This window comes from Carcharhinus amblyrhynchos, chromosome 13 (assembly GCF_965287045.1).
Source record: "Carcharhinus amblyrhynchos chromosome 13, sCarAmb.v2.hapA, whole genome shotgun sequence".
In the NCBI taxonomy this organism is placed as follows: domain Eukaryota; kingdom Metazoa; phylum Chordata; class Chondrichthyes; order Carcharhiniformes; family Carcharhinidae; genus Carcharhinus; species Carcharhinus amblyrhynchos.
Genome location: NC_137336.1, coordinates 31788150 through 31800668, shown reverse-complemented (window position 1 = coordinate 31800668; position 12519 = coordinate 31788150). Strand labels below are relative to the sequence as shown.

The following is a 12519-nucleotide window of genomic DNA, read 5'->3' as shown; positions in this document are numbered from 1 at the left end:
ACAAAACTCTTCCAGCTACAGCATTGTGCTTTTTCATTTATGTTGCCTAATTAATTGCCATTTCACTTCCAGAAAAATCTTGTGTTGGAGAAGCTGTGCTCTCTTAAACATGATTTACATTTGTTTCTTTAGGCTATTCACTTTGCTTGCTTTTTCTGGTATTTTCCAAGACTGGGAACTGATTTCCTAGTCATATCTTTCTTTCTCAGCACTTACCTACAACCCTTGACTTATTTTACATGGATTCTTGTCTGCGCATGCTCATTTCAAAGACATCCAGGGGATGTTTTTGAGCTCGCATTCTCCATCTGAGGGGATGGCAGCGTGGGCTCAAAATCCGGAGGGTGCAATTTGTGCCGGTGAGTTTCCAAGTTCCCAACTTCTCAGCACCTTGCTGGTGCAGTGACATGAAACATGCCGTGGGACCACAAAGCTTATTGTAATACATTAGCATGTCATTAGCTAGTACACTCTTCAGATATTGAGGCCACACAGAATTTTCAGCTCTCTGGCATCATTTACAACAGGTCTATAGAAGCATGAGCATGGTACCTTTGCCTCTAAATGAGGTGTTAGAGGTCAGTGATTAGTCAGCTAGTGCCTTCCACAGAGCGCACTGCTCAGGGGGCACCAGAGAGGACTTTCAGGACATGGATAGGTTTAATGTGGCTGGACTCCCAGAATCACGATTTTGGGGAGTGGTTGGGAGAGGTCACTTCTAGGTCTTCTCCATCTTTCATGTTGAGGAGCCACCTGCTGTAAAGGGGATGCGAAGGTTAGTATGCAGGCAGCGCTTCCCATATCCTCCTTCCTGGGTTCATCACAGCTGAGGGAGTTCCCTTCCTTAGTGGAGAGTTGACAAAAGGGTGGGTGAGACATAGTACTGCCATTTTCACACCACAGATATAAGGCACTGGGTGAGCACGGTTGTTCCCCCAAACTTGGTGGCATGAACAGACAGGTTGGAGGCTCTGGGTGAACAAAGTGAAATTTATTGACAAACATTCAGGATAAAATAGTGACCTATCTACACTAGTGCCTATATTCACCAGTGCCCACTGAATGCCTATGGTTTCTTAATCTTCCTCATCCTCTCACTAATCTAGGTGTAAACCCTGGATCCACAGCTGAAGTTGAGGCGACCTGTTGACTTCAATGTCCTTTCACTGGAGATGACTGGTGGGCGTCCTTGGGCTGTCAGGACCTTGAGGGTCGAGGCCTGCTTTTGGGAAGCATGGATGTTGGATTGCTGCCCCCTCAGTGTCAGGGGCTAGAGTCACTCTCGAAGAGGGGAGTATTATATGGGCCGGATTAGCCCAGGGTCCCTGGTTGGAGGGCCCCAGGATGTACTCCTGCTGATTCTCTTGCCTTCGGGTCCGGGGGATCCTGTGCTGCTTCACGGGATGGGGGAGGGTGGTGGTGAGGGCAGCTGGAGTGAGATCCAGAAGTCCTACCATTCTCTGGCGCAGACAATTCTAGATTCCCACCAATGCCTACCCCATGCAGTCAAAACCCTGGTACAGACCTCTCATGCCGTGGAGAGCACATCCTGCATCAGGGTCTCCAATCTCGCAGTGTTAGCTTTGGTTGCGCTGCAGTGCCAGCAACATCTCCTGGGATAGAGGGCAATGGGACTCCTCCAATTGGCCTTGCAGTCCGAGGAGGGATGCTGTCATCCCTTCCTGATACTCTCGACTCTGCCTTTGCAGCTTCAGCAGCTGTGGGATGACCAGGCACAAGGCATATCATTGGCAAGGGGTTCAGCAGAGTCCTGGGCTCTGGGACAGTTCCCTGGGACATCTCTGCCTCCGACTGCTGGGATTGCCAACTGTGAAATTCTCGCCAATGAGTGACCCAGAAGCCTGTCTATTTATTGTACCTACTGAGGTGTGAATATCTGTGCTGTGCTGTGCTGGATGTGGGTGACAGCTGTGTCACATCTTCCAAGGTGGGCTTGGAGAAGTCCCCCTCTGTACTACTGGAGCCCGGTGGTTCCAGGGGTCATGAAGATTGTCTGGCCTGTTCTGCTAGTTGCCCTGGAAGAGATGGTACATGGTATGAGCACGATGGCACAGTGGTTAGCACTGCTGTCTCACAGTACCGGGGACCCAGGTTCAATTCTGGCTCGGGTCACTGTTTGTGTGGACTTTGCACATTCTCCCTGTGTCTGTGTGGGTTTCGTCCAGGTTCTCTGGTTTCCTCTCATAATCCAGATATGTGCAGGTTAGGTTGATTGGCCATGTTAAATTTGTCCCTTAGTGTCAGGGTGATGAGCAGGGTAAATACAAAGGGTTATGGGGATAGAGCCTGGGTGGGATTGTTATTGGTCAGGCTCGATGGGCTGAATGGCCTCCTTCTGCACTGTAGGGATTTTATGATTTCAGGGAATACAAGGGAACATTGATTGCTCACTTGAGATTTGAAGAATGACAGCATTTGTGTTGAGAAATCACGTGTTTCTATGCTGCCCCATTTCCCCAGCAGCAGAGGCACGCTCTTCCTCCTCCCCAGCCAGCTCAAGGGCCTGCTCTTCGAAGCATCTGAAGGTTCGCAGTTTGGGCACGACTCCCAGCTGGCTGCGCCCACTCACGGTTGGTGTTCTCTAGTTTGTCCTGCAGTGACACAGATAGGAAGAGCATGGGTGGGTATGTGGGCATTTAAAATGGTGGCAAGGGTGGGGCTTGGCTGGAACCAACACTGCCATTTTTTGGTAAGAGACACCCAGTCTCATACGTTCTCTTTTTTTTACAATGTGTTTCATCCATCACCTTGGTTTAATTGTCCATCAGAAGCAATGTTTCTCTTTATCTTGTTATCTTAGCCCATGCAACTGCCAAGGTAAATTAGGCTATCCACATTTCAATTCCAGTCATAGGACCATTGAGGTTTACAGCATGGAAACAGGTCCTTCCGCCCAACTTGTCCACACCACCCAGTTTTTACCATTAAGCTAGTCTCAAATGCCCGTGTTTGGCCCATATCCCTCTATATTAATCTTACCCATGTAACTATCTAAATGCTTTTTAAAAGACAAACTTGTAACTGCCTCTTACTACTACGTCTGGCAGTTCATTCCAGACACTCACCACCCTCTGTGTGAAAAAAAGTGCCCCTCTGGACTCTTTTGTATCTCTCCTCTCTCACCTTAAACCTATGCCTTCTAGTTTTAGATTCCCTGACCTCTGGGAAAAGATGTTAAATATCTATCTTACCTATGCCCCTCATTATTTTATAGACCTCTGTAAGATCACCTTAAGCCTCCTACACACAAAGGAAAAGTGTCCCCATCTATCCAGCCTCTCCTTATAACTCGAGCCATCAAGTCCTGGTAGCCTCCCCGTAAATCTTTTCCTCACTCTTTCTATTTTAAAAATATCCTTTCTATAATAGGGTGACCAGAACTGTACACAGTATTCCAAGTGTGGCCTTACCAATGTCTTGTACAACTTCAACAAAATGTCCCAACTCCTGTACTCAATGTTATGACCAATGAAACGAAGCGTGCCGAATGCCTTCTTCACACCCTGTCCACCTGTAACTCCACTTTCAAGGAGCTATGAATCTGTAGCCCTAGACCTCTCTGTTTTATAAATCTCCCCAATGCCCTATCGTTAACTGAGTAAGTCCTGCTCTTGTTCGATCTACCAAAACAAATCACCTTAATTTATTTAAATTAAACTCCATTTGCCATTCATCAGCCCACTGGCCCAATTGATCGAGATCCAGTTGTAATCCTAGATAATCTACTTCCCTGTCCACTATGCCACCAATTTTGATGTCATCTGCAAACTTACTAACCGTGCCTCCTAAATTTTCATCCAAATCATTAATATAAATGACAAATAACAGTGGACCGACCACCGATCGTTGAGGCACACCGCTGGTTACAGGCCTCCAACAATCCTCTACAAACCACCCTTTGTCTTTTGTCATCAAGCCAATTTTGTATCCAATTGGCTACCTCACCCTGGATCCTGTGAGATTTAACAATATGCAACAACCTACCATGCAGTACTTCGTCAAAGGCCTTGCTAAAATCCATGTAGACAACGTTGACTGCACTGCCCCCATTTACCTTCTTGGTTACCCCTTCAAAAAAACTCATTCAAATTCATGAGATACGATTTTCCACTCACAAAGCCATGCTGACTGTCCCTAATCAGTCCTTGCGTCTCTAAATGCCTGTAGATCCCGTCTCAGAATACCTTAACACTTTTCACTTGATACTTTGTCCATTCATCTGTGCTTTTCTTTATGCAATCAATGATTTCCATCTTTGGGAAGCTGCCTTTGAGCTACTTTTCTTCATTGATCAGCTCCTCGTTTGTTATGAGAACGGCAACCAATGAAAATATAAACATCCTTCACAATTTTAAGGCGACTTATTGTGTCCTAACCTTCCCTCATAATAAAAACAGAAAATGCTGGAATTACTCAGCTGGGTTGGCAGCATCTGTGAAGGGAGAAACAGAGATAATGTTTCAGGCCAAGAACTGCCTCATTTTTCCCTTGAGGCTTTTGGTCAGTAATTCACGACCTTTTTCCCTAATGCATCACTTATTATTTGTCACCCGAATGTAGTAAAGGAAATGAATGATAAGAATCCTGACACAAATCCTTCTTCACTTTGAACTGTTCTGACATTTTTCATTCAATTATCAATAATGATTTGTTCCCTAATATAAATTGTCTTTGTAGTCTGGTAATTGGTCAAGTTAATCTGATAATTTTTCAGGTTTCTCTTTCCCAACAGCAGTACCTGTGTCCTAAGTCATACACATAATTCAAAAGCACAGAGCGTTGATGTTTGCCATGTATCTTTTGATTATTTGCCCCCAGTTTAAACATCTGGGCAGGCCACCACATCCTCACTTTCTCTTTGTAATTGTACATCTTACTGAGGAGCACTTGAACAAATGTTGTCTGTGGCCCGTTAGACAGACAGAAGACATCATTGGAATTCCTTCACTTTGTCCTCACCTCCTTTTTGTGTAATGGAATTATTACTGTCAGTTTGCAGAACAAAGACACTTTCCATTTTTAGTGTGTGGATGGTGTGGAAAAGCTCTTTGAGTTTCTCAGTTAATCTCCATTTGTCTTTACTTCAATGGCAGTTCGAATTAGAGTTTTCCTCTTTGGTTACATTTACTGGGAGTTCAGTGAACAGTTTGGGGCAGCATACCTTAGGAAAAATACATTAGCCTTGGTGGGATTGCAGCATAGGTTTACCAGAATGATATCAGAATCCATGGGTTTAATTATGCTGAGAAATTAAGGTTATGTTCCCTGAAATTTAGAAGATTGAGGGATGATTTGATCAAAGTTTTCAAGTTATTAAGAGGAACTGATAGGGTAGGTAAAGATAAATTATTTCTGCATGTTGGGAAGTCTAGAATTGGGGACAAAATCTAAAAATTAGAGCTAGACCTTTCAGGAGTGAAATAAGGAAATATTTCTACATGCAAAGGGTAGTGGCAGTTTGGAACTCAAGGAATTAATGGAATTTGAATATCCAAAGATCTGAAGAGATATGGAGCAAAGGCCCTGTATATTGATATGGAGTTAGGTCACAGATCAGCCATGATACCACTGAATGGCAGATCAATGAACCAAATGGCCTACTCCTGCTCCTGTATTTCTCCTGCGTTCTCTTCTATTTTTAATGCTTGTTATATTTTCATTCTCTTGTTAAACCTACATGATCTTCAATTTTGTCAGTGATTATATCATGTTTTGGCTGCTATGGCCTATTTTGTATGCTAGGGAAGTCATTTGGTTAGCATTTTTCCTGAATAGATTGCCAAGACACAAGGCTGAAGAGAAACCAGAATGGATTCAGAGAAGTTATTGGTTATGCACAGTTACTCAAGTTAGTGCTGCCAGTGAAAATTGTCTTTTTCTCATTCTGCTCCTTCATTGTTGCAACCTCCCTTTCCCCAAATGAAGTTAGTTTTTTTTTGTCTGATGGGAGAAATCTAACTTTGGATTGCCTTATTACACCCTTGGGAATAATCAATATTTGAGTCAGCAGTTGGCAAAGAGATATTCAATATTGATATTGCACTGTTGTCAGTGGTGCTGGTCTCAAACTAGGGGGCAGGAAATTATGCAGCTATATAAGGAAGATCCCAAATCAGATTTTCCCAATTCTTCCACTTTGTGCTAAGTGGTAAGAGTAATGGATATTGAAGTTTAAAGCAGTAGGTCTTTGCAATATTTTCTTGAAATATTTTCTACTAAAATGTGAATGAATACAATTTTAATTCTGTGTGATGTGTTCCTGTTTATTTGGAATTCGGTGTACTGGTGAAAAAAGCCTTGTTTCCAACCATGTTAAAAACTGTTGCCAAAATGTTTTAAAGTTCACACATAAACCCGCATGCCAACCCTAAACTTTCAAGCTAATCCTACAATTATATCCTCTATTTGTTGTCATTTTAATTTTAATTTTTATTCAGTTTTTAACACTGCTTATTGAATTTCTAGCCCTCTCCCTCCCAGTCCCAGCTCACCAATATCACCCTCGTGGCCCATGGTTTCAGCACCTTCAAGTCCAGTACCTGTTTCCTCAACCTCCAGCGACTCCTCCCCTCTCAGGTGTGGTACTTTTTCTTTGAAATTATTAATTTCTTCTGTCTATGAGAAATCCAATCTTCCTCCAGAAAAGGTTTTACAGTTTTGTTAAAATGTATATACATCAGAGCTCAAGTTTTCATACTTGGCTTGGATGTACATGGACAGGTGTTTCACTTCAGGTATGATTTAAGCGACCCACTAAGAATCTTTTACCAACAAAGTTTATTTAAGAACTCACTTAGAATATAACAAAATATTCTTTTACCAATTACAAGACTTAAACATGATGCAGTATAACTCTTAACAGCTAGCTATCTCTGTTGTTCCTATTTAAATGCAATATCCCATAAGCGTACACCCATCTTCAGCATTAGTTAGCATTAAAACAAGTATGCTCACATGATACTTGATTTCCAGCTTTTAACACCTATAGACAGAAATCCAAACAGCAGTTTTCAGAGGAAAATACATCCCTAAAACAACAAAACAGGGAAGTAAACCTGGCAGCTCCAGTCTTCAGACTTCAGGGGCAAGAAAGATAAGTCTCTCTCTGCAGTTTCCAAAACAACATCTGAAAACTAAGCTGGAATTCTCTATGAAATGTCCCTTGCCATATGACCTGACTCTCAATTATCTCAATTAAGCCGTACTCTGCAATTACAGGGGACAATTAAAATAACAGAACACTGCATTAGTTCCGATTAAAACAAACATGATGTCAGTTCAGTAACAATAGAGGATACTGGCTGCAGACAAAACAGCTTTGACAAAATGCCAGGGACTGCTCGAAATATCCTGCAGAGAAACATAATTAAAACACATTCCTTCAAGGCATGGTTACACCCCTTACATCTGTCATGCCAAACACATCTGGTATGTAACATGAATGTCAAGGGCAGATGGTGAGATTCTCACTTGTTGGAGATAATCACTGCCTTCAACTTGTGGCATGAATGTTACTTGCCACTTATTAGCCTAACCCTGAATGTTGTCCAGGTTTTGCTGCATGTGGACATGGACTGCTTCAGTATGTGAGCAATCGTGAATGGTTCTGGCAATCTTCAGTGAACATCCCACTTCTGACCTAATGATGGAGGAAGGTTGTTGATGAAGCAGCTAAAGATGGCAGAGCATTGGACTTTGTCTGAGGAACTCCTGCAACAAATTCCTAGAACTGAGATGATTGGCCTCCAACAACCACAACATCTTCCTTTGTGCTAGTAATAAAGAACAAAGAACAACACAACACAGGAAACAGGCTCTTTGGCCCTTCAAGCCTGCGCCGCCATTTTAACATTCAGAGTGCCCTCTTCTACCTATGACCTTTGCTGACGCCTATTGGACTCCACAATAAAGGTGTGCAAATTTACAGAGTTATAACCAGATTGAGGGATGCCTAATTTAGGGACAATTTGTTAACACCAATCAGCCTAAGAGCACGTTTTTGGGGTGTGGGAGGAAACCGGAGCACCCGGAGAAAACCCATGCAAGCACGGGGAGAATGTGCAAACTCCCATAGACACTGGCCGAAATCCATGTATCTGCACAGCAAACAGTGATAGTCACTGAGCTGTCATGTTGCCCGTCAGCTGGTCCAGTTTAAGCGTACACTAACGACGTGAAGCACTAGGCAACTCTCGAAGCAACATCCAAGAGCAGCCCTCGCACGACCCATGTAAGAAAAAAGACGTCAATCAACATACACAACTTGACTCCAAACCATGGAGTGTTTCCCTCTGATTCTATCATCAATTTTGCCAGGGCTCCTTGATGCCAGATTTGTTCCTGATGTCAGAAGCAGTCACCATCACCTCCCCTCTTGAGTGCAGCTCTTTTGTCCATGTTTTGACCAAGGATATAATGAGGTTAGGAGTCAGGCAGAACTCAAACTGAATATCAGTGAGCAATGTACACAGCTGTTCTACCTGATTAAGTACCTGACCACAATTCATATGATTTTTTTACAGTATCCCAGGTCGCAAGGCTCGAGCCTTGTACGCATGTAAAGCAGAACATGATTCAGAATTATCCTTCGGTGCTGGAACCATGTTTGAGAATGGTAAGTGTGAAGAAAATTCTGTTGAATTGAAGGGTGAGATTGTTTAACCAAACTTCTGTATGAAATCAACTTGTTGAACAGCATTTAGAGTTTAGTTTTAAAAGACTTGATTACCCGTTAAGACTTGCGTTCTAACCATTATCTTGTAATTGAGTTTGTGTCTATGTATGCCCTGTTTGTGAAACAAATCCTGCACTCACCTGATGAAGGGGCAATGCTCCAAAAGCTTATGCTATCAGATGAACCTGTTGGATTTTAACCTGGTGTTGTGAGACTACTTACTTAGTTTTAAAAGAGTACAGGTGCACTTTATACTACATTGGAATACTACATTGGATTTTAAATCAACATAACGTGGGCATAATTGGTCAACCTTGTGCAATAGATTATGAAGTTTTATGAAATTATACTTAAAACCGCTTTTACACTTGGGCAATCACAGTACTTGCCCCTTCCTGACTACCCCTTCAAAATTGATAGGTTCAACTGAATGACTAAAAGCTTAATCAGGAAAAAGAAATTAGAGAATGGGAAGATGCTCGCTAGAAACGTAAAAATGGCTAGTAAGAATTTCAAGGATATTTAAAAAGGAAGAAAAAGTAAAGTGAGTGTTTGTTCTCTAGCGCATGACAATAGGGAGTTAATAGTAGATAATAAAGAAATGGCATATTAAATGAGCAAATATTTTGCTTCTGTCTTCACTATAGAAGTTACATGAACCGTTCCAGTAATAGCTGTAAGTCAGGATGTGAAAAGGAGAGAGGAATTTAGTGAAGTTACAATCACTAGAAAAGTGGTACTGAGCAAACTGATGGAGCTACGGGCTGACAAGTCTCCAGGTCCTGATGGACTTCAACATGGAGTTATAAAAGAGGTGGCTAATTAGGTAATAGAGGCATTGGTGTTAATTTTCCAAAATTCTCTAGATTCTGGAAAGATTTCATCATTGGAAAGTAGCAAATGTGACTCCTCTATTCAAAAAAGGACAGAGGCAGAAATCTATAGGCTTGACATCTGTTGTGGGGAAAGGTGCTATAATCAACCATTAAGGAGGTTAAAGCTGGGCACTTAGAAAAAATCAAGGTAATCAAGAAGAGTCAGCATGGTTTTGTGAAAGGGAAATCATGTTTAACAAAGTTATGAGAGTTCTTTGAAGAAGCAACACATGCCGTGGATGAAGAGGAACCTGTAAACGTATGATATCTGGATTTCCAGAAGGCATTTGAAAAAGGTGCCACATCAGAGGTTTTTGTGGAAAATAAGAAGTCATCATTTAGTGGGTAACATATTAACATGGATAGAAGATTGGCTGGCTGGCAGAAAATAGACAGTATTCACAAATGGGTCTGACCTAGAAGATTACTTGTACTCTCATGATTAATTGTTGTGTCTTTTTCAGTTCATTCATCTAGGGAACCTGGTTGGCTTGAAGGAACGCTGGATGGTAAAACTGGACTCATTCCAGAAAATTATGTCGAGTTTCTATAGCTAAAGGTGCATGATATTATTGCAGAGCACTACATGGTATCCATGGCAATTTACGAAGACTTCAACAAGAATTGAGTTTTTGATGTTTTATTTTTATTGCAGAGATGCAATGAGGAGAGATCTGTGAACTGGAGATAGACGATTAATTTCAACCCTAGCTTTTATTGTCCTGTAATGTTGATTTGCTGTTAATTTATCGAACCAGAGCCTGTAATTATTTCTTAAAGATTTTGTTTTTAATTCAAATACTCCTTGGTTTCCCAAGTTAGGGTTTATTTTATCTGTACTATATCTTGGCATGTATATAATGTAGATATTAATTCTAGAAGGCTGTTGCAAATGTAATCCATGTGATGTAGGCAGTGTGCTGATACGAAGCTTTTACATTGCAAAGTGTACCATGCCATTTCTTTTCAAGCTGTTTCCAGCATTGACAAGAAATTAAGCTCTTCATACAGCTAGTCTCATAAAAAGCATTTCTCTCACCTGAAGTGTTGCAATCAGATGCTTAGGTTGTAGAATTATGATAATGCATAGCAGAAGTACGAGGGGTTTAACAATGGTGACATCGTATGGCCAAATTTTACACTGGGATAAAGCTCACCACTGTCCATATAATTACTTTAAAATCTTAATCACTGATATGGGAAACATGACTTTTTATTTTTTTCAAAATATATATTACTTTGTGATATTTGCATGAGATATTTGTTTACATAAAAGTGAATGCCCTCTATAATGCAAAATAATAATTGGATTTTAAAGAATGTTACTAGTTTAAATAGAAATGTTTTTACAACAATTTTAAAATGACAATCAACCCGAAAGTGTAGGATGTTTCTAACCCCCCTCACACCAGCATTTTTATCATGTTGAACAGAATGCTGTGGCAGCAACAAAGTATGATTTCAGCAATCTGACATCCCTATCTTCAGCATCCTAGCTGGAGATGTTACTGGTTGCTAAAAATAAACATACAACTTAGCCAGTTCCACACAAATGCAACAATTTCAAATCATTTTTGAAGTCTAGACAATTTACATTTATATAGTGTCTTTAATTTCCCAAGACACAATAAGAAAGTAGCACCAAAGGTTATCTATGAACAGAATAAAAAGCTGAACTTATATTAGTTTGGCAGTTGAACAAAGTGCTATCTATTCTGTTTGGGACAAACCTTTTGTTAACTTATTCATCTTTCATATTTATAAGGGGACACGGAGCTTTGGGTTGCTAGTAAGAAACAGGATAAAAATAATGTGGAAAGTAAAAATCTGAGAGAACAAAAGGATGCTTTCATGGTCTATATTATTTTGCCTGTCACTTTGAACCAAACAAAAGATGTATGTCCAATCTAGAGCAAAGGTTTGGCATTTTAAGAATGGGTTTTCAGAATGGATATTATGTTTTGGGGGATATCTATGCTTTTCAAAATTTTTCAAGCTCTTACTACTAACTTAAAATTCACAGTACGCCCACTGAGACCAGTGGATTGTGATATCCAGAGTTATTTTGTGATCTTGCCACAGTGGTTTATGTGCCTTCCGTGTAGTTCACTGTATCAAAAGTACAGCTTAATCGCTTGGTCTCTTAGAAAATGTTTTGTTTTAGAAGCTGCATCACGTTGCATTCACTGTACTTATCTTCAAGTGGCAATAAACTTATTTGGTATAAAGAAAGATCAGTGTATGATTTATACAGTGAAAGAAGATTTCACTCATCAGATCAGTAAGACAGATTTTTAAAGTTTATTTATTATTGTCACATGTAGGCTTATATTAATACTGCAATGAAGTTACTGTGAAACCCCCTGAGTTGCCACAGTCCCGTGTTGTCCGGGTACACTGAGGGAGAATTTAGCATGACCAATACACCTAACCAGCATGTCTTTTGCACTGTGGGAGGAAACTGGAGCACCTGGAGGAAATGCACGCAGACATGGGGAGAACGTGTAGATTCCACACTGACCCAAACCGGAAATCAAACCTGGGTCCCTGGTGCTGTGAGGCAGCAGTGCTACCACTGTGCCACCATGCCGTCAGATATACATGTTGTTAATTCAAAGTTGCTTAATACTAATTGCTAATTATTTTTAATACTAAACTTTCACTGTTTGATTGCTGAATTCAGATTATTAAATAATTCAATTTTGATGCAAAACAAGGCAGGGTTAGCAAGAGAAAAAAATACATGCACCTTATGTACAGTGTACATCAAGATGTGCAGCTTTGGAATGGAAGCAGTTTGGTGCACAAAAGATCAAGACAGCTGCTCCAATACAGACTATAACAAATAGACTACCTGTAAGCATTCCTATCTGCCCCCTCTAGCAGAATTACAAACTTTCCTTGAAATTGAGAACAGTGTAATGTTAGTGCTGAATCTGCAGATGTCAT

General features: G+C 40.9%; 1 protein-coding gene across 5 annotated transcripts in view; it reads left to right on the top strand.

The window, feature by feature from the left end:
* Positions 1 to 11796, top strand: part of LOC145351814 (rho GTPase-activating protein 26-like) — a 170651-nt gene extending 158855 nt beyond the window's left edge. For all 5 annotated transcript variants that reach the window (XM_080201480.1, XM_080201476.1, XM_080201478.1 and 2 more), the window contains 3 exons: positions 6487 to 6597; positions 8544 to 8635; positions 10035 to 11796. In XM_080201480.1, the coding sequence (XP_080057606.1) occupies positions 6487 to 6597; positions 8544 to 8635; positions 10035 to 10127 (296 nt within the window). In that variant the 3' untranslated portion in view covers positions 10128 to 11796. The remainder of the gene's footprint in view (positions 1 to 6486; positions 6598 to 8543; positions 8636 to 10034) is intronic.
* The last annotated feature ends 723 nt before the right edge of the window (positions 11797 to 12519 follow it).